The sequence below is a fragment of the Bos grunniens genome, chromosome 16 (genome assembly GCF_055505025.1).
Source record: "Bos grunniens cultivar Pamir isolate PY7600 chromosome 16, Bosgru_T2T1.0, whole genome shotgun sequence".
Classification (NCBI taxonomy): domain Eukaryota; kingdom Metazoa; phylum Chordata; class Mammalia; order Artiodactyla; family Bovidae; genus Bos; species Bos grunniens.
The window spans coordinates 8887570-8910178 of NC_141180.1; the positions used below are offsets into that span (position 1 = coordinate 8887570).

The 22609-nt window shown below is 41.8% G+C and overlaps 1 protein-coding gene and 1 long non-coding RNA gene across 30 annotated transcripts in view; one reads left to right on the plus strand and one right to left on the minus strand.

The window, feature by feature from the left end:
- Positions 1-1964: 1964 nt before the first annotated feature.
- On the minus strand, positions 1965-22318 carry LOC147356122 (uncharacterized). 15 transcript variants are annotated; one of them, XR_015143067.1, is made up of 6 exons: positions 22053-22318; positions 20921-21052; positions 20458-20585; positions 8656-8778; positions 7746-7817; positions 1965-2431 (listed from the first exon to the last, which is right to left on the minus strand). It is a non-coding gene; the product is annotated as an uncharacterized LOC147356122 (long non-coding RNA). The 15 variants fall into 15 exon arrangements; XR_015143068.1 differs by lacking the exon at positions 22053-22318 and adding an exon at positions 21363-21699; XR_015143072.1 differs by lacking the exon at positions 8656-8778 and having other exon boundaries at positions 22075-22299.
- Positions 21895-22609, plus strand: part of RCOR3 (REST corepressor 3) — a 53618-nt gene continuing 52903 nt past the window's right edge. For 8 of the 15 annotated variants that reach the window (XR_015143058.1, XR_015143060.1, XR_015143062.1 and 5 more), the window contains exon 1: positions 21895-22247. Coding sequence is in view for 10 of the 15 variants with exons in the window: in XM_086343276.1 (XP_086199402.1) it covers positions 22076-22247 (172 nt within the window). In the remaining 5 variants the exon portion in view is untranslated. The remainder of the gene's footprint in view (positions 22248-22609) is intronic. The other 7 variants (XR_015143059.1, XR_015143061.1, XM_086343277.1 and 4 more) reach the window with 1 other exon arrangement.

The window sequence follows — 22609 nt, forward strand, 5'->3', positions numbered from 1 at the left end:
CTTTTTCACTCTCCTCTTTCACTTTCATCAAGAGGCTTTTTAGTTCCTCTTCACTTTCTGCCATAAGGGTGGTGTCATCTGCATATCTGAGGTTATTGATATTTCTCCTGGCAATCTTGATTCCAGCTTGTGCTTCTTCCAGACCAGCGTTTCTCATGATGTACTCTGCATATAAGTTAAATAAGCAGGGTGACAATATACAGCCTTGATGTACTCCTTTTCCTATTTGGAACCAGTCTGTTGTTCCATGTCCAGTTCTAACTGTTGCTTCCTGACCTGCATATAGGTTTCTCAAGAGGCAGGTCAGGTGATCTGGTATTCCCATCTCTTTCAGAATCTTCCACAGTTTATTTTTTCTAAAGGCTGTTTCCTCTGCTAGAAATGTTCTTTCTTGGCTCACTCCTTTAGATTTTCTAAAATTCAATGAATTCTCTAGACCCACTGTGAATATCCTACTTAAAACTGCAAACTACTCACTTCTAGAACTCTCAATGCCCCTTATCATGGCCAAACTTTAAAAATGTCTTCTACAGCACTTATCACCGTCTAATGCAATATAAAACAACACTATGTTTTGCAACATAATACACTATAATGTGTATACATATGCATATAACATATATGTATATACCATATGTAGTATTTTGCACATATTTATTAATTTGTTTATTGTTCATTGTATCTCCTTTCTAAAATGTAAGCTCCACTAGAACAGGGATGTATACTAAGAACCGTATCTTGCACACAGTAAGCATTCAATACATATTTGCTATTAAATGAATAGCCTATAATACAATCCAAATTTATCATGAAAAAACTTTAAGCAAGGGATTTCATCAACATGAATTTGAATTAGTCATTTATATAGAGCTCAAGTGATCAGCATAAACTCCCTGCAGTTTAATGGGATTTCAAAAAACAGTATAAAGAATTTATGTGGTTGGAAATGAAAACCTATCAAGAAAGGTTCACAAATTTAGGATGATCCCCTCTGAGGAAGAGAAGAGGACATTTCTTGTCTTTAACTCTAGCTCTTAAGATTATTTTGTGCAGCATCCTACAATTTACATTTTGTTTCCAGATACATCATCTTGTTTGTGACTAAGCTGGTTAACAAGTTAGATAATAAGAAAATAATCAAAATGAGTTTTTCCATTTTAAATGAGTTTTAAACATAATTTTAAATAATTTTTATAAGTATAGACTTCAGATATATTAAATTTCAAAATTATTCTCAAGGCATAAAGACTTTAGCTTTTTATTACAAAGCACAGATGGTCCTCAGTTTCAGACATGGTTACAGTTAAGGGGAAATACGGCAGAGCTAGCTGACTGGCTGTGCCTTCAGGAAGCACAACCTGTCCCTGGAAGTGTCCACAACTCAATTCATTGTAACAAACCCCTTGGCAAGCCTGAAAGGAGTATTCTTCCATTATAGTTAATAAAATTGCTTCCTGTTTTATAAATATTCAAGGATTTTGTGACACAATAAAAGGAGAGAGACAAATACCTCATTACAGTAAAATGTTCTGATTATTATCACCAAGTCTGCACAGTCTACTCTGGGAATAAACTCAATTTCCCTGCGGTGGAATCAGAGATGGTCTTATGAGAGAACTGCATCTTAAAGAAAAAATCATCACAACACCAGAGGACAGGAATAACAGGAGAATTGGAATATTTGATTCAAATTGTAACTAAAGTACTAGTATTTTCTATTTTGAAACTTTTTAATCCATAAAATTAAAATGTAAGACTAGGTATTTGATGCATTTTAAATTTTAAAATCATACATTAAGGAAAATGAAAAATTACAAAAATTTAAATATAAATCATTACCAATATCAGTTGCTGGCAGGTAAAACAAAGTGTTACAAACTAACATAAACACTATATGAAATAAAGAAAATGTAACTAATGATGATAAATAGAAGATGACATGTAATTTAAAAGAAAGATGTCTCTTTACGTGTGTCAATTGGTCTTTATTAGATAGTGAACTGATTTTTGTGTACATTTTTTCAGCTGCTGAAAAAGCTCTGATTCTAAACTAGTTGGAAGATGATATCATTGCTATTAGCTAACTTCATTTCCTTTTTACTCCATCTTCAAACGATCTCTGTCTCTGTCTCTCACTTACTTTGAGGACACATTTTTAATAACTATTTTCTCCATGGGTTGCAATCTTTTTATTGACATCAAGCTGTGTTCTCATTCTTTCAGGAGAGGTATCACACGTCTCTTTTGGCTTCTTTAGTCTCATGGGGAGCTTCCACACAGTTTCCTGCAGTAGTTTCAGCACTGGCATTTTCATATTCTATTGGTTCAGAAGTGCCTGGAACTCAAGCATTATTCTTCCAGCAGAAGCTTCTCCTTTCAATTCTCATTAATTCTTCCTCTTAAGAATTATGGAGACAGAGAAGAAGTTCATCTAAGCAAGTAAAACAGTTTGATTAGAAACTGTAATGCAATATAATATGTAAATAACTCAAATCATAAAAATTTTTAGAATAATGATTTTATTCCAACAAAAAATACTGATCTTCTGGACCTTAAAATATCATAGTATATGAAACACTAAATTAAAAAAAAAAAGAAACTGATATTGCATTTACTAGCTTAAAAGTGAAATGTCATCCACAGAATACAAGGCAGACATGCAGTTCAGTCCTGGCATTAAAAGAATCACAAATCCAGCAACCTGAAGTAGTTCAAATAGAGATCCAGATCTTTACTATATTCTCTGAAAAAATCCCCAAGGTGAAATACTTATTTAAAAACTTCATCAAAATCCACTTTCTGTATCCCAAATGCCTGGAACACATCAAAAGTCTTCTTTGTTCATTACCAAAGCTCTCAGAACTTCCATTTGAACCCATATGGGGTGAATTTGTGTGTTCCCATTATCCTTTACCTTCCAGAATTACCATGTTATTTTTTCACTTGTAACCCCTTTCCCATGAAGGTCCCCTGGGTCCTCAGCTTAAGGATGGAATGGGAGGTCGAGGGACTTGTTGTTCAGTTGCTAAGTCCAACTATTTGCGACCCCTTGGACTGCAGCATACCAAGCTCCTCTGTCCTCCACTAACTCCCAGAGTTTGCTCAAATTCATGTCTATTGAGTTGGTGATGTTATCTAACCATCTCATCCTCTGCCTCCCTCTTCTTTTTGCTTTCAATCTTTCCCAGCATGAGTCTTTTCCAGTGAATCAGGTCTTCACATCTGGTGGCCAAAGTATTGGAGCTTCAGCTTCAGCATCAGTCCTTCCAATGAATATTCAGGGGTAATTTTCTTTAGGATTGACTGGTTTGATCTCCTTGCTGTCCAAAGGTCTCTCAAGCATCTTCTCCAGCACAATTCAAAAACATCAATTCTTTGGCACTCAGCCTTCCTTATGGTCCAACTCTCACATCTGTACATGACTACTGGAAAAATCATAGCTTTGACCACATAGATCTTTGTTGGCAAAGTGATGCCTCTGCTTTTTAATATGCTAAGTTTATCATAGCTTTCCTTTCAAGGAGCAAGTGGCTTTTAATTTCATGGCTGCAGTCACCATCCACAGTGGTTTTAGAGCCCAAGAAAATAAAATCTGTCACTGCTTCTATTTGCCATGGTGATGGGACTGGATGCCATGGTCTTGGTTTTTTGAAAGCTGAGTTTTAAGCCAGCTTTTTCATTCTCCTTTTTTACCCTCATCAAGAGGCTCTTTAGTTCCTCTTTACTTTCTGATATTAGAGTGTTTGCATATCTGAAGTTGTTGGTATTTGTCCCGGAAATCTTGATTCCAGCTTGTGATTCATCTAGCCTGGTATTTCAGGACTTGATGTAGGTCCTATATTCTCTCAAGGAGCAAAACTACATTGAGAAGGAGGAAGACAGAGGAGTAGCCTGAGGACACAATGCTGAGGGAGGTATTATTTTTTGCATTGTTCTTTTTTTTTTTTCTTTTTTTTTTTAATTTTATTTTTAAACTTTACAAATTGTATTAATTTTGCCAAATATCAAAATGAATCCGCCACAGGTATACATGTGTTCCCCATCCTGAACCCTCCTCCCTCCCCGCCCCCCCATACCATCCCTCTGGGTCGTCCCAGTGCACTAGCCCCAAGCATCCAGTATCATGCATCGAACCTGGACTGGCAACTCGTTTCATACATGATATCATACGTTTCAATGCCATTCTCCCAAATCTTCCCACCCTCTCCCTCTGCAACAGAGTCTAAGAAACAGTAGGTGTTTATAGAAGGGGCCAAATGGAAAAAGAGACATTAAAAACAGACATTAAAAACACAGAAAAGATGAACTAGAATAACCCACAGATGGAGGTCCTGGGCCTGGGCACATGCTGTTCCTCTCTTGCCCAGGACTCCCTATTTATGCCATCTGGGTGTGTACTGCTTGTTCTTCAGGACTCAATTCAGAAATCAGGTCCTACAGAAAGTCTTACAGGATCCCCCTCCATGTTTCCATAGCTACTGAGACACATCCTAGGGTGGCCTGTATTTAATGGCTTTGGGCACTCACAGATACTAAGGACCAGGTCTAGCTGATCCTTGTAACGTCAATCTCAGGCAGAGGATATAATGCACACAGTAGCAGGTTCTCATTTAACAATTGTTAAGTAAATGAATGAATATTTTAAGGAGAGGAAGAGGTGATCACACAACCATAAAAAAAACAGGATAAGTCTTCTTTGAAAGAAACTACTTAAAACCATCATTTTTGTGGTCTCTGTTTAACTAAGATAGGAACTCTGCATGCTCCCAAAGAGAAAGTATAAAAGGAACTAAATATTCTACAATTTAAAATGACTGATTCCTAGAAGGGTGGGTTATGGAAGGTAGCCCACTTCAAATCCCAGGTAGCCTACCTCAAATCTTAAATTATGCCCTTTTTCTTTAAGGCTTTAAGATTTACTGTTCCAGAGAGTTAATGTTTTTCAGCAATAGATTATTTCAGATAATATGTATTATCACACAGTTCACATGGGTTAGGAATCAGAGAGTGGCTTAGCTGGGCCCTCTGGGTCAGGGTCTCTCACAAGGCTGCTGTTACAGTATTGGCTAAAGTGAAGTGAAGTGAAGTGAATTTGCTCAGTCGTGTCCGACTCTTTGCGACCCCATGGACTGTAGCCTATCAGGCTCCTCCGTTCATGGGATTTTCCAGGCAAGAATACTGGAGTGAGTTGCCATTTCCTTTCTCCAGGGGAACTTCCTGACCCAGGGATCAAACCTGGGTCTCCCACATTGTAGTCAGACGCTTTACTGTCTGAGCCACGATGAGCTGAGGATGTGGGTGCAGAGGTGATCCTAAGAAGCACAGATGAGGAAATGTGAAAGGTGAGACAGGGGATGGAGAAAAGTCAGGAAGTGTGCTTTACCGAGCAGGGTTAATAAGTAGGTTAGTAATGAGTGGGTTCCCCTGTTAATAGCCTCATTGAGGGTTCAACCCCACTGAGAATCCTCTGAGAAACCATGTGGAACACATCTAAATATTGTCCCTCTGGTGGTGAGGAGGCTGGGGCATTAATTCACCCACTCTATCCACAACTGGTTAAAGATTGTGACCAGGGGTAACTCCCCCTCCACACTTGCATGCTGCACCTGCCTATAACAGAACAAGCTCCCATGGGGCCAAAGAGAGATTTCAGGCAAAGAAGAGAGACATGGAGCTGGAAGTAAGAAACTCTTAGTGTGTGGAAACCATATTTGTGCTGCACTGAGGAGAGCCAAGGGGTTGTGAGGTAGGATACTAACAATGTTTGCTACAAGTAGTTTTCCTTTGGATTCATGGAGAGTCTTATACAGTGCAGGGCTTTTGGTCTTTACTCTCCAATGTTGTCATGTGGCTCAGCTGGTGAAGAATCTGCCTGCAATGTGGGAGACCTGGGTTCGATCCCTGGGTTGGGAAGATCCCCTGGAGAAGGAAATGGCAACCCACTCCAGTATTCTAGCCTGGAGAATTCCATGAACTGTATAGTCCATGGAGTCGCAAAGAGGTGGACACAACTGAGCGACTTTCACACTCCAGTGTCGTAATTCCACTTTTAAAATCAGTTCAACCCATCAGTAAAGAGATTCACATATCTTCAGTCTGTGATCTTGGGCAAACTGCAGTGGTAGTCAACTTCAATCCCTCTTCTCTGAAGGACACAGTGTCCTGGATACTCTCCCAGTGACCAGCAGTGCAAAGAACAGTTACACACAGCTGAGCAGAGGAAAGGATGGGAGCCTAAGAGATACTGAGTGGGCAGCTTAGGGGAAGACAGAATCTTCCCCATGATCCCTACACTGACCTCTGCCAAAGAAGGGGTGATGGAGGCTTGGGTTACAACTGGTGGCAGTGTGTTTGATGGCTTGTGGCTAAGGATGGGTTGAGGTCAAGAGAAAGGTCATCTATGAAGAATAAAAAGAGCCTAGTAATGGAGTTGGAGAAGTGAAGATGATGGAGAAAATTTGAAATAGCTCTTATTGAAAATGAGAAGACTTTAAAAAACAGGGTTGTTATAGGAGTGGTGCCAGTCAATCTCTAGGGTAGCAGTTTGCCCAGTGGCATAATTATCTGGAACTGGGCTCAGACCCAGGTAGAGATTCACAAGGATGAGTGTCACCTTTGTGGGTTTTTTTCTTACTGGTTACACCATTTATTACAATTTGTCCAACTGGTTACGGATTTTTGTGTCTACTTCTCCAATGGAGAGGCAAAGGGGTGTGTGACTAGACAGAGACCTTCTAACCCCTGACATTCCAGAATTATGTTTTTGGTTAAGTCTCTTTCTCTTACAAGATTACGAGCCTCTTAAGACCATAGATTATGCATTATTCATCTTTGTGTTTCAAATAGCTCAAAATTATGATCATAAATGTTTGTGGAATTATGACGGAATACATTTTAAAGCCTCCAAATTTATTGAACGTACTTTGTGACTTACTTGCTAGTTCAAACTAAGAAACCGAAAAAGTAGAAAAAAAATTTAAGAACCAGGAAAGCCATCTGCTTTACTAATAAATAGGAAGAAAAATATGAAGACTGAGTTAGTCTGAAAACCTCACAACTTAAGACCTTAAAACACAACTTTTGACTTATAAGAAAGTTAAAAATTTAAAACATTTGGCTGGTTAATATAATTGTATGTATATTTAGTTTATTCTCTTCCATAGAAATTAGGAATAGTTTTATGTATGTATATAGAAATAAAGTATACAATTACATAAAACTGTTGTTTAAAATAGTACTATTCACAGTGAGTGTTAAACTCCTAAGGCTATTCAGTGGTGAGTTCGCAAAACTTACACAGCAAATACGCCATATGGTCCAGAAATGTGAGCGCTACAAGGATTTTCCTTCAGGGAGTGTGGGAAAGGAGCAACCTGAGAAGCAGGTTGGGGTTGATTACGGTTCTCTTAGGAATACACAGCATAGAGAGACGGTGAGGATTTGTCATGTGTCGACTGGTCCAGAGGGTACCCAGATACTTGGTCAACCATTATTTGGGTGTTACTGTGAAGGTGTTTTTGGATGAGATTAACACTTAAACCCTTAGCCTGAGTAGGTTGTTCTCCCTAATGTGAGGGGGTCTCACCCAACCTGCTGAAGACCTGAATACAACAAAAATGTTGAACCTCTCCCAAGTGAGAGAATTCCTCCTGCCTGATGGTCTTTGAAATGGGACATTAGCCTTTTCCCTGCCTTCAGACTTGACCTGAATCATTGGTTCTTTGGACTAGAACTAGACCACTTACCCTCCTGGGTCTCCAGCTTGCCAACTCACCCTCCAGATCTTGGGACTTTGCAGCTTCTATTATCACAGGAGCCTATGTAGATAGATAGATGGTGGTATGGTCACTAAGTTGTGTCCAACTCTTGTGATGCCATGGACTGTACTGCACTAGGCTCCTCTGTCCATGGGATTTCCCAGGAAAGAATACTGGAGTGGGTTGCCATTTCCTTCTCCAGGGGGTCTTCCTGACCCGGGATTGAACCTGGGTCTCCTGCATTGCAGGTGGAATCCTGCACTGAAGGCAGATTCTTTACAAACTGAGCCATCAGGGAAGCCTAGATAGATAAATTGATCCATCTGTTTCTTCTTGGAAGAATCCTGATTAAAACAGAAGCCAAGAACATATATACCTGACCTGTTGAATTTGAAATGATTCTCTTCCTAAGTCTTCACGAGTATTTATTAATACTAACTTCAGTAATCAAAATAAAAACTATACCATTTCCAGACTGGCCTCAAACTGAAATTGACATGACATAAAAATAAATTGTAGAATCCAAGAGGTAGGTAAATTAATTCTCCTTGTATAATTCTTTCCACTTCTCTGTATGCTTGATAATTTTCATAACAAAACATTGATGAAAATAATTTAAAATGCATAGGTTGTGGAAAGTAGAATGTTTATAAAGTAAATAGAATAAAGTAGAACAAAATTCTTACTAGGGTTTTAAATAAACTGAGTTTAATTCAAATACCTCAATTCCAAAACAGCAGTAACAAGATGCCATCTCAGCAGATGACCTTGACCCTTACTTCACAGGTAAGAATACCTTTATGAAATACCCCAAATGTCCAACCACCACTCCTGCAAACTTGCTGTATAAGTATCTCCATTTTAGCTTTCTCTAGCCTCAGAGGATGAGGAGTACCACCTCTTGGTCAAGACCAATCCAGCCATCTTGTCCTTGTTGCTCCATCTCCAAAGTCTTGCTCCATCAGTTAATCCCTCTCTGCTTTTGTTTCTTCTGCTCCTTTCTCATTAATGGTTTCTTCTCCTACAATATGTATGAAATGCTTAAGAAATCTACTTCTCCAAAACATCCCCTTTGTCTCAGATACATAAGATGACTATTAATATTTTACAGAGATTCCTATTTAGAAGAATATTGGGCTTCCCTTGTGAGTCAGCTGGTAAAGAATCTGCCTGCACTGTGGGAGACCTGGGTTCAATTCCTGAGTTGGGAAGATCCACTGGAGAAGGGAAAGGCTACCCACTCCAGTATTCTGGCCTGGAGAATTCCATGGACTGTATAGTCCATGGGGTCACAGAGTCAGACACGACTGAGTGACTTTCACTTCACTTCTGTTTAGAAGATGCTAGGTCTTCCTTGGGTGATGCTGGTCTGTGAAATGCTTGTTACTGATCAGAGACTGAGATAAGGAACTTCCATCATAGTGTAAAGCAACTACTGGGTTGGCCAAAACATTGAGGTTCTTCCACAAGATCTTGCAGAAAAACCTGAATGAACTTTTTGGCCAACCCAACACCTTAATAAGCATGCAGTTTCATTCAGCTGACTTCTTTTATTTTTTAAGTAAGACTTTCTCAATGAACGAAACAGTGTGTTCGTGTATATTCTAGCACCTTACCTTACTATAGTTATGATCTGGTAATGAACAGTGTGTGGACTGGCACCAGTCAGGAGACTAGTTTGTTTGTGGACTACACATCAAGTAACACGGATTGGAGTGACAGTAATGTAAATCTCTCCACTGAGGCTGGAGAGAGAACTGTCAGAATTAGCTCAGTTTGGTGTTCAGATTATGCTTCTAAGACACAGGTCATGTATGTTTGAATCAATATCTGTCTAGAGCAGTGCCCCAACCTTTTTGGCACCAGTGACCAATTTTGTGGAAGACAGTTTTTCCACAGACCTTGGGGGGGAAAAGGCAGGGATGGTTTGGGGATGATTCAATTGCATTACATTTATTGTGCACTATACTTCTATTACTAAATCAGCTCCACCTTAGATCATCAGGCATTAGATCCCGGAGGTTGAGGATCCTTGGTCTGGTCTAGAACAATGTTTATCAAACTACAGATCTTGACCCAAACTTCTAAGTAAGAATTGTTTTGTGGAACTTTTTAAATTTTTTAAATTGAGGCATAGTTTCTTACAAAGTTGTGTTAGTTTCTGCTGTACACTGAAGTGAATCAGCTTTATGTATACATACATCCCTCCTGAACCTCCCCTCACTGCCCCATCCCATCTCACCTGTCTGGGTCATCACAGAGCACCGAGCTCAGCCTCCTGCACTATACAATAGTTCACACATGGTAGCATATATATGTCAAACCTAATCTCCCAGTACACTTGATCTTAGCCAAAAGGCCGAGAAGTGACCTTAGCCAAAAGGCCAAGAAGCGAAAAGTAAGAGGTCAAGAGATACATGGAGTAATAGGCAAATTTGGCCTTGGAGTACAAAACGAAGCAGGACAAAGGCTAACAGAGTTTTGCCAAGAGAACACCCTGGTCATAGCAAATACCCTCTTCCAACAACACAACACTCTACACATGGACATCACCAGATGGTCAACACCGAAATCAGATTGATTGTATTCTTTGCAGCCAAAGATGGAGATGAAGCTCTCTACAGTTAGCAAAAACAAGACCAGGAGCTGACTGTGGCTCATACCATGAACTCCTCATTGCAAAATGCAGACTTAAATTGAAGACAGTAGGGAAAACCAATAGACCATTCAGGTATGACCTAAATCAAATCCCTTATAATTATACAGTGGAAGTGAAAAATAGATTCCAGGTATTAGAACTGATAGAGTGCCTGAAGAACTATGGATGGAGGTTTGTGAAACTGTACAGGAGGCAGGGATCAAGATGATCCCCAAGAAAAAGAAATGCAAAAAGGCAAAATGGTTGTCTAAGGAGGCCTTACAAATAGTTGAGAAAAGAAGAGAGTCTAAAGGCATAGTAGAAAAGGAAAGATATACCCATTTGAATGCAGAGTTCCAAAGAACAGCAAGAAGAGATAAGAAAGCCTTCCTCAGTGATCAATGCAAAGAGAGAGAGAAAAACAACAGAATGTGAAAGACTAGACACCTCTTCAAGAAAATCAGAGATACAGAGGGAACATTTCATGCAAAGATGGGCACAATAAAAGACAGAAATGGTATGGACCTAACAGAAGCAGAAGATATTGAGAAGAGGTGGCAAGAAAACACAGAAGAACTGTACAAAAAAGATCTTCATGATCCAGATAACCACGATGGTGTGATCACTCACCTAAAGCCAGACATCCTGGAATGCGAAATCAAGTGGACCTTAGGAAGTATCACTACAAAGCTAGTGGAGGTGATGGAATTCCAGCTGAGCTATTTAAAATCCTAAAAGATGATGCTGTTAAAGTGCTGCGTTCAGTATGCCAACAAATTTGGAAAACTCAGCCATGGCCACAGGATTGGAAAAGGTTAGTTTTCATTCCAATCCCAAAGATGGGCAATGCCTCAAAGAATGTTCAAACTACTGCACTACTGCACTCATCTCACACGGTGGCAAAGTAATGCTCAAAACTCTTCAAGCAAGGCTGTAACAGTACGTGAACCGTGAACTTCCAGATGTTCAAGCTGGATTTAGAAAAGGCAAAGGAACCAGAGATCAAATTGCCAACATCCCTTGGATCACTGAAAAAGCAAAAGAATTCCAGAAAAACATCTACTTCTGCTTTCTGATTACAGCTTTCGACTATATAGATCACAATAAACTGTGGAAAATTCTCAAAGAGATGGAAATACCAGACCACCTGACCTGCCTCTTGAGAAATCTGTATGCAGGTCAAGAAGCAACAGTGAGAACTCGACATGAAACAATAGACTGGTTCAGTCTAGGCTGTATATTGTCAATATACAGCGTCAAGGCTGTATATTGTCACCCTGCTAATTTAACTCATATGCAGAGTACATCATGCGAAATGCCAGGCTGGATGAAGCACAAGCTGGAATCAAGATTGCTGGGAGAAATATGAATAACCTCAGATATGCAGATGACACCACCCTTATGGCAGAAAGCGAAGAGGAACTGAAGAGCCTCTTGATCAAAGTGAACGATGAGAGTGAAAAATCTGGCTTAAACTCAACATTCAAACAACTAAGATCATGGCATCTGGTCCCACCACTTCATGGCAAATAGATGGGGAAACAATGGAAACAGTGAGAGACTTTTATTTTCTCGGGCTCCAAAATCACCGCAGATGGTGACTACAGCCATGAAATCAAAAAACGCTTGCTCCTTAGAAGAAAAGCTATGACCAATCTAGACAGCATATTAAAAAGCAGAGACATTACTTTGCCAACAAAGGTTTGCCTAGTCAAAGTTCTGGTTTTTCCAGTAGTCATTTAAGGATGTTGAGAGTTAAGAGCATCAAGAAAGCTAAGCGCTGAAGAATTGATGCTTTTAAATTGTGGAGAAGACTCTTGAGAGTTCCTTGGATTGCAAGATCAAAGACTCTTGGGAGTTCCTTGGACTGCAAGATTTCCTAAAGGAAATCAGTCCTGAATATTCATTGGAAGGACTGATGCTGAAGTTTTACTTTGGCCACCTGATGCGAATAACTGACTCACTGGAAAAGACCCTGATGTGGGGAAAGAGTGAAGGCAGGAGAAGGGGGTGACAGAAGATGAGATGGTCAGATGGCATTACTAACCCGATGGACAAAGTTTGACCAAGCTCCGGGAGTTGGTGATGGACAGGGAAGCCTGGAGCACTGCAGTCCATGGGGTTGCAGACATGACTGGGTGACTGAACTGAATCTCCCAGTTTATTCAACCCCTTCTTTTCCCCCTACCACCCATGTCCACATCCAATCTGTTTCTATTCGTATCATGCAAATAGGTTCATCTACATTATTCTTCTAGATTACACATATGTGCATGTTATATTTGCATATTTCTGGTACTTATTCAAAACTATTACCTTATCTCTGTGAGTATACTTTTCTTTGACTTGGGACTTGCTATTGACTTGCTCTAGCCAATGGACTGTTAAATGTGACATGACCAAAGGTTTGAAGAATTTTTGTGCAACTGGGCTTACTATTTTGTATCTCTGCCATTTTCCTAAGAAAAATATGCTCAGGCAGGTCCACAAGTATCAATAATAGGAGAGACACATGGGGCAGAGTCACCCAAGCTAGATCCCCCCAGCCAGCATCAGTCTGTATCAGCTAACCACCAACCAACTCACAGACCCACGGGCAAGCCCTGCCAAGACCAGCCATCACACCCAGCTGAGTCCAGCATAGATCAGCTGACCCTAACCAACACACAAAAATCGAGTGAGAGAAATGCTTGCCTTTATATTCCTAAGATGTTCTGGCTGTTTTATTATAAAGAAACAGCTGACTGATACACATTTATATGTCTGTATTGGGTTAACAACATAATGTATATTGCAGTGGGTAACAAAAGGTGTGAAAGCCACTGGTCTAGAAAAGCACCATGTTTCTCTTGTATTCCTTGCTATTTCCTGTCTGGGAGTGGCTGCTTGCAGTAATAAAAAATGAAGGTAAACAGAAAATAGAGCTGAGAGATAAGAAATTAAGTGTGTGTGGTGGGTGTGGGGAGAGACAGAGGCTTAATAGCAACAAGCCTTTATTTTATATTGAGTTTTCAATACAAAATTGGCTGTTTCCTGTTGCTTTTTCTTTTGAGCAACTTTTCTCAAGTTCTAATCAATACAGTGTATGTGTTACTCGTTCAGTTGTGTCTCTTTGTGACCCCATGGACTGCGGCCCACCAGGCTCCTCTGTCAATAGAATTCTCCAGGCAAAGATATTGGAGTGGGTTGCCATTCCCTTCCCCAGGGGATCTTCCCAACCCAAGGATCGAACCCAGGTCTCCTGTATTGCAGGTAGATTCTTTACTGTCGGAACCATTTATTAATACTATGAAGCCCTGGTTTTCACACTGGCATATATCCATTCTGTTTACAATCCATCGCTTTGTAGTGTTCTTAGTTTAAATCACATATAAAATTAAATACTGGAAACAAAGATAGATGTTTCTTCCCAATTTAATTCAACCTAGAGTGCCTTCCTGTCCTACCCATTATCATTACATCTCAATCTATAAAATCATAAAGGCTTCACAGAGGCTTCAAATATTTTATAATTAGTACACTTTAGTTTCAAAACACAATTCATGGCCCAGAAGTAATGAGAATAATTTCTAATAACTGTCTCAGCTCCCATTATTATAAATTTTATACTTAACATGTTTTCAGTACTCCACATTAAGGTGGCTACCTACCAGATGAGGGTTACATGAGTAAGAACTATGGGGTGAATCACCCACAGTCAGGGACAGTAGAGGAGGTAAAGAAAGACCTCTTGAAGACCAACAGAAACATCCCCAGCATTTGGAGCTGGTATAACCAGCAAGTGTTATAGAAGCTACAGTAACAAAAGAGTGAAGGTTATCACCCTAAGAAGTGAAGTAAGAAGACAATCTGCCTTCCTTCTTCTTCCTTCTCCCTGGACTCACTTCAAAGGTCTGGGGAAGGAGGAGGGGAGAGTCCCATACCTATTGCAAACCCCACAATTTCAGCCTACACTAAATAGAATCAAATTACTCTATAACAGTAATAGCGTTAGATCAAGACGTATCAATAGGGGAAAAACAACATGTACGCAGAAGGGAGACTTTTACAGCTACCTTTTAAAAATCTTGTTTACATCCTAATAAATTGAAATTATTTGGGGAACCTGTTTCTTTGTAGTTTGTACTGAAACATTTTCAAGTTACTTTCTACATTTCCACAAATCAGTCTAGTGTTAGTTTGTATCCATTTCAGAGGTTGACACTTTTAATCTAATCTGTGGATCCACAGATTACCTCACAACTTGGATCCTAGTGTTCCCTATAGACTGATTTTAATGAGTGTTCTTTCAAACACCTTTTTTAAATAAGAAAAATTGATTTGTGAATTCTCTTTTATAATTTGTGAAACCAAGAGAAAGTGAATGGCTTAGTAAAGGATACTCTGTATCAGTGAAGTGTGTCAGTTACTGAGTCGGCCCTACTCTTTGTGATTCCTTGGACTGCAGCCCACCAGGCTCTCTGTCCATGGGATTTTCCAGGCAAGGATACTGGAGCGGGTTGCCATTTCCTTCTCCAGGAGATCTTCCCAACCCAGGGATAGAACCCAGGTCTCCTGCACTGCAGGCAGATTCTTTTCTGAGTGAGTTACATGGGACAGAGTTAAAATGTAAACTTTAAATTGTCTAGTATTTTCTTATTTAAATTTAGCCAAACAAATCATTAAAAATGTTTGTATGATTTAGACATTTGGCAAAACTGTTTAAATCACCTACTTTTAAAGACTATATACACATTTAAATGTAATTTTCCTAGACAGACAGCAATCTATTTTTAAAGACATGGAAATTTCATAGTCTCCTTCCATAAACAATTCCAGAACTAAAATATTCTTCTAGAAAATGCTCACTATAGCTAACTGCAAAATTCATTCATTAAACAAACATGCACTGTGCACAGGTATTGTACCCAATGCTGAGAATATAAATTAAGACATTGTTACTGCCCTTAAAGAGAAATTCCACTTAACAAAGGTACAAATGTCCACAGTCAAGTCATATAATATGTTAGGTAAAAAAGTGAGAACTTAGAAAGCTCTCAAAAGGTTCAGGTAAACTAAAACAAGTCAGGTGAAATTAAATGGCAATAGAGTCAAATTCATTTGCTGAAGGGGGGGTGGGCGGTGGGGAGGAGAGGGGAAAAAAGGAAAATAAAAAATCTACATGAGTCTAAGTAGGGAGAGACCAGGCTAAACAATAACAAATGTGAAAGCCACGAGAATGCATTTGATTCCAGATTTAGTAACCATGTTCCCAAGAAAGCTAATTTTAGGATGGATTCATAAAAATAAGGTGCAAAGGGGTCCAAGTGTTTCCAATTGACTTTGCAGCAAGTAGCCCTCACAGTGTCGCAGGTGTCCTAAGTACAAACTAGAGCATGTGAACAGGACAATGGAAAAGGTGAAGAATCTGGAAACATACCACTGAAGACTTGTTACAGAATGATGATGTTTACCCTAAAAGAAAAGCCAAAGCGGGACATGATTGTTTTCAAATATTTAAAGGACCTGTGTGACAGAAATTGCTAGCTACCCTTTCAACACTCATTTGTTCCTTCATCCTCATCTATAGAGCCCTGATTTTTAGCAGAGCATTTTGATGGTCCCCAGCCTCCTTGAGGTTAGTGGCCACGTAACTAAATTCTGACTTGATAAATCAGCAAAAGTGGTATGTGGTACTTTCAGAAAATCTCCTTCAAGAGAAGGGGTATGTCCTTCTGCCTTTCCTCCTGTCCTGCTGTGAGGAGTGTCATCCTGATGACTGGCCATCCAGCAGCTACTTTGGATCACAAGGGCAAAAGTGACAAACTAGAGCAGTGAAGCCACGGCAAAGGAGCCTGGGCGCCGGACAACTTCATGGCAGTTGTCACTTCAGCCCAGGACTTTCTACTTCTGGATATTTTTACATGAAAAGCAATAATTTTTCATTTTGTTTAAGACACTGTTATTTGGGGTTTGTATGTAGTTGAACTTTGGGTACCAAAAAAAAGGATATTTTCTAAGACTCAGACATCTTTAAAAAATGAAATGATCCGCTTTGTGATGCAGTTACCTATCTCTGTACCTGTTTAAATGGAGGCTGTAAGACAAACATCAGAGGTGGTAAACATTCCAGGGGCTAAAGAAAAAGTGGGTTACCAGACCTCTAAAATTCCTGTCAGCTCTTAAGATTATATGATTTCCCCCCAACTTCTCACTTGGGGATGATCAGTGGCTCTAAAAAACAAAAGCAAAAAAACACACCTCCTTTTTCCTGTTGAAAACATACCTGGACTATGCCCACTAGACTCAGCCCGACACCAAGCAGCACAGTGGTGGGCAGTCTTCTGGCTATGCTGCCTGACTCTATCTTGGAGTTAAATTTACTCCAAGACAGGCACCTCTAAAGTAAAAATAAAGAAGTGTGAAGTGTTGTCACTCAGTCATGTCCGACTCTTTAAGACCCCATGGACCATAGCCTGCCAGGCTCCTCTGTCCATGGGATTTTCCAGGCAAGAATACTGGAGTGGGTTGCCATTTCCTTCTCCAAAAAATAAAGAACCAAAGAGCAAATCAATAAACTCTTCAGCAAAATTGTTGTCATAAAGACAATCATGAGCCTGGAAATGAATAAACCAGGATCTCTGTGGAGATCCTTCCTGTGTGCCTAGTGTAGCTGGTTAATCAAGATGGAGCTCACAACCACCACCTTACTTCTTTTCCTTTTATGAAATGAGGGTAACACCCTTATCCCCTTTCCATCTTTCCTCTTCCATTCTGTTCTCCAACTTCTAACAGCTGTAACTTTACTTCATTTCCCTCGTTACACTGTCTTCAAATTACTGTTCTGTAATTATAATTACCTGTGCTTTGTCTATTAAGTGATTTTTCAAACATTTATTTCCTTGAAACAGTAATACACACATATGGCAGGAGTCTAATTTTGCACAGAACACACAAGAGATAAAGTCTCCCTTTCATCTCAGAGTCTGACACCCCTATCTCTTGAGATAAACAGTTCTCAAGCACTCTTGAGAAATAAGCTGAACGTGCATGTTGTTGTTAAGTTGGCTAAGCTGGGTCCAACTCTCTTGTGATGCCGTGGACTGTAGCCTGCCAGGCTCCTCTGTCCATGGGATTTCCCAGCCAAGAACACTAGAGTGGGTTGCCATTTCCTTCTCCAGAGGCTCTTCCCAACCAGGGATTGAACCCACATCTCCTGTATTACACTTTGCAGGTGGATTCTTTACCGCTGGGCCCTAGGAAAGCGAACATGTAAAGGCAGCTATGTATATATTCCTAAGTATTTTCTAGAAGCACTATTATCTTTTATTTAGATCCACAAGCTATTTTGTTGTTCAGTTGCTAAGTTGTGTCCGACTCTGCATGGACTGCAGCACGCCAGGCTTCCTATGCTTCACCATTTCCTAGAGTTTGCTCAAACCCATGTTCACTGAGTTGGTGATGCCATCCAACCATCTCATCTTGTTACCCCTTCTCCTGCCCTCAACCTTTCCCAGCATCAGGGTCTTTTCCAATGAGTTGGCTCTTTGCATCAGGTGGCCAAAGTATTGGAGCTTCAGCATCAGTCCTTCCAATGAATATTCAGAGTTGAGTAGGCACCAAGTATATTCAAATGACCCAGCATCATTTATTCAAACATCCGTTTTTTTTTCTCATCACTACAGCATCACCTTTGCAAAATTAAAATGTTGACATAATCATCTGTTTGGGAATCCTATTCAGTTCCATTGGTCTACTTTCTAATATCTGATAATATAAATCCCCCAACTTCATTCTTGTTCCAGATTGTCTTGGCTGTTTTTGATCTTTAGAATTTCCATATACATTTAAGGCTCAGTTGTCAATTAACTCACACACACCATCTGCTGGGATTCTAGAAGGGATTGGACTAAATCTATATAGATCATTTGGGGAGAACTGACACCTTTACACAATTAAGTCTTCTGATCCATGAGCACAGTATCTGTCCAGCTACTAACACTTGGGTCTTCTCTAATTTCTATCAACAACACAATTTTCAGCACAGACTTCTTATACCTCTCTCATTAGAATTTATTCCTAGGTGCAGTGGGCTGGATGGTGCCCCAAAGACATTAGAGCCTAATCCTTGGAAACTGTAAAATGTTTATTTGGAAAAAGCATCTTTGTAGATGTGATTAACGATCTTGAGAGAGCAGATAATTCTGGATTATTCAGGTGGGCGATACATGCTAGCGGTCTCTATATAACAGTGTGCCTGCATGCTAAATCACTTCAGTCATGTCTGACTCTTTGCGCCCTTTAGACTGTAGCCCGCCAGGGTCCTCTGTCCATGGAATTCTCCAGGTAAGATTACTGAAGTGGGTTGTCATTCCCTTCTCCAGGGGATCTTCCCAACCCAGTGATCTAACCCACATCTCTTTTTGTCTTCTCACTTGCAGGTGGGCTCTTTCCCACTAGCACCACCTAGGAAGCCCCCTATACAACAGACAAGAGGAAAATTCCAGACACGCAAAGAGAAGGCAACGTGAAGATGGACACAGAGGTTAGAATGACTGTGGCTTCAAGCCTAGGAATGCCAGCAAACAGAAACTGGAAAAGGCAAGGAACAGATTCTCCCCTCAAACCGCTTGAGGGAGCTCAGCCTGCCGACACATCAATTTCAGACTTTTCGTTTCTAGAACTGTGAGAGGATGGATGCATTTTAAGCTACCATGCTTGTGGTAATTTGTCACAGCTGCCACTGGAAACTAACATACTAGTTATTCAATATTTTTTGTGCATTCATATATGGTAAAACTTAAAAAATTTAATTTCCTAATTGTTTAACGGTGGTATATAAAATTAACCTTTATATACTGACTTATAAACTTGCTAAATTCATTAATACTAACAGTTTATAAATTTTATATAGACTATCGTGCTTTTTTCCAAACAACAGGTTTATGTATTTCTTTCTAATCCTTATATTACCTTGCCTTTTTACAGTCACTGGGATACCAGTACAACAGTGAATTATATCTCTTTTGACGTTTTGAATTTGTAACTATGAAAACGTAATGTCTGTTCCAAGGTTAAAATATAATGTATATAATATTAAAAAATTTTAATATAGTAAAAAAAAAAGCAGTCAAAATAATCAATAGCCTTCTAGTTAACAAATCCAAAAGCCTTTTCTTAAACCCCTCTCGTGACTCTGCATCCTTTGACACTGTTGATGATCCCTTCTTAATGCTTATTTCTTCCTTGCCCAGATTCTTTTTTTCTGCCTCTAACCCCCTTTATAGACATTCCTCAAATTTTCTTAGGCCTTTTCTCTGTCTATACTGTCTTTGTTAACTGTTGGGATATCATTTTAAGGCCTATGATTATTCTTCAGAACTCTTCTCTTCAGGGGCAAAACAGAAACTTGTTTTTCCTTCTTTTAAATGCCATACTCAAACACCCATTCTTCTCCCCAGAGAAATGCAGTATTCCTTGCTGCACTTGAAGAAATTGTGAAATCTTCCCACATTAAGGGTTTTAATAAATAGAAGTGAGTTACAGAAGTTCCCAAATCTTCACAATATTTTAGTCCTTGATCTACAGACAGAAACTCCTTTCTGAAGAAAAGTGGCTGAAAGGTATTGGAATGCTGGGGTGTTAGAAAGCTGGCTGGCCAAGCAGCTTCAGAGTGATATTTATCTTTGTGAATTCACTCAGTTTAGGGTCTGGCCTTTGTGTTACAGGACCAGAGATGCTGAATCATGATCATTACAACTTGTGTATGAAAACCAAAATACCAATGTGCTAATTCAAAATGAAAAAATATAACTGTCAAGGGAAATGATATTCATTTCATTTGGCCAAAATGTTCTCTCCCTGCAGAAAAAATTATATGGGAATTAAAATAACATTTACAACTGTATTTGTTAAGAAAGGAACTAGAATAAAAGGTTTAGTTGTAAGCTTCAAATATTTAATGGAATCTTATCAGGTTTTGATAAGGGAGATGAAACTACCTCTACCTCCAGAACCAGACAGGTTTTTGTATCTGCTCAGGAGACTTTCCCCTTTAGACTGGGGACCCTGACAAATATTTACCTCCCATGCTTTTCTTGGCTCAATTCCTGATTTACACGTTCCTCCTTTAGGGATGTTATTTCTTCTTTTTCTGGCCAGAGAGGCTTCTTTCCGATTTGATCCATTCAGTATTGATCTAGAAAAGAAATCTTCCAGGACAATTTTAAGTGTTTGACAAATACCTTACTGTGGACCCCAAACACCGATCTGCATACATCTGCGTACTAAATGTTCACAAGAAATCCTCATTTCTACTTACTGGTGAGCACCCCCCCCCCAAAAAAAACCACCCAATTTTTTAAAATGAAGAAAATCCTAAGTAGCCTCCCAAGGCCAGGCAACCTGGCACACAGCAGATGTCCTCAAATCTGGTGAACGAAAAATGCAGTTCCTATTCCTCATGCCTAACGCAATTCAGGAAAGCATTACAGAGCAAATCGCCTGCCAGGCTGGAAACCCCGCTAGACTGCAGCTCTGCGCTCACCTCCGCTTGGGGCCTCTGCCCTCTCCAGAGGTCGGCTCCAAGCCTCGACCACAGGTCAGCGCGCTGAGAAAGCGCCAACTGGGCGAAGATCCCTTCCCAGTTTTTATTTCACCACGGACAACGCCCACTCCCCTAAGTAATGAAACAGAAAAAAACGAACAAAAGAAAGGAAAAGGTGAGACAAGGCCGACTGAGGAAAAGGGTTTTTAAAAACACAACACTGTTTGGTGATATACAGCTGCATTGCTCGGTACTGGAAACTCATCTCGGCAGCCTCAGCCTCTCCAGGAAATCAGGCCCCAGTTCTGAGGCGCAGACCACACAAACTGCCGCGTCCAGATGGTTAGGACCGGGCCCACTCCTTCGGCCGTCCGGGCCTCGGATCCCCAAGGCCGCCCGGCTCCTCCGCCCGACTCCACGGCAAGCAAGCGCGCTTCCCCACCTCGACGCAGGCGGGGAAGCCCTGAAACCCGGCGGCCGACCCTCCGCGGCATCTCAAAAGGGCTGCGCTGCCGCGACGCCCCGCTCAGAAAAGATTAAAGGGGCGGGGGCCGCTCCCGGGCCGCTGAGGCCTCGGATAGGCAAGGACCCTTCCCGCTGGCCGACAGCGTTCCTTCCGCCCTGAGAGGGCAAAAGAGTCCCGAGGCCTGGCGCGCGCGCCTCCGCCCGCGCTCCGCAGCGCCCCCTAGGAAGGAAGCCCGCGAGGCGGCCGCGCCTCTGCGGCGATTTTATTAGCGCTCGGTTGGGGTTGCCCGGCCCGTCGGCGAGCGGGGCTTCCCCGCCCCTCCCCCTCTCTCCAGCGCATCCCCCCTCAGCCCTCCCCCGCCCGGCGGCCGGAACCTCCCTGCGGGGCGGAGTGATACCGGCGGCGGCGTAGAGCGCGGCGCGGCCGAGAGGGGCGGCAGGCGGAGGAGGAGGGGAGAGAGGCGGGGCCCGGGCGGGTTGTTGTGAGGCGACTGCGCTACTGCCGGACCGGGGCGGTTATGGCGGCTCCATATTAACACCCTCCTCCTCCTCCTCCTCCGCCGGCGCCGCCGTCTCCTCCTCCTCCTCCTCTCCACTCCCGCCCGCTCTCGGAAGCCATCTCCCCCTTCTCCCCCTTCCCCCTGACGCCTACCACTTCCCCCCTCACCTTTCCCCCTCCCCTCTTCTACCATGCCCGGCATGATGGAGAAAGGGCCCGAGTTACTGGGGAAGAACCGATCGGCCAACGGCAGCACCAAGAGCCCGGTGGGCGGCGGCGGCGGCGGCGGCGCCTCGTCCACGAACGGCGGGCTGCACTTCTCGGAGCCCGAGAGCGGCTGCAGCAGCGACGACGAGCACGGTGGTAGCCTCGAACTCCTCCCCGCCGGCCCGCCTGCCCCCCCGCCCCGTCCCTCTCTCCTCCCCTCCCCCAGCCCCCTCCCCTCCCCTCGCCGAGCTCCCGCCCCCCCTCCCCCTCGGAGCCCGGGCGCTGCGGTAGCCTCGAACTCCCGGTGCAGTGCAGCAGCACCCCTGCCCCGCACCCCCGCGACCCCCGCCCCTCCGCCCTCCACCAATCCTCCGCCCTCGCCCGCACCCCCCCGCCCCACGGCACCTCCAGCTCCCCGCCCCCATCCGCTGCCATCTCCCGGAGTGCCCGGAGTTAATATCTTCCCATCCACCCGCCGCTTCTTTTCCTCCCCTCCTGCAATTTTCATATTTTATTAA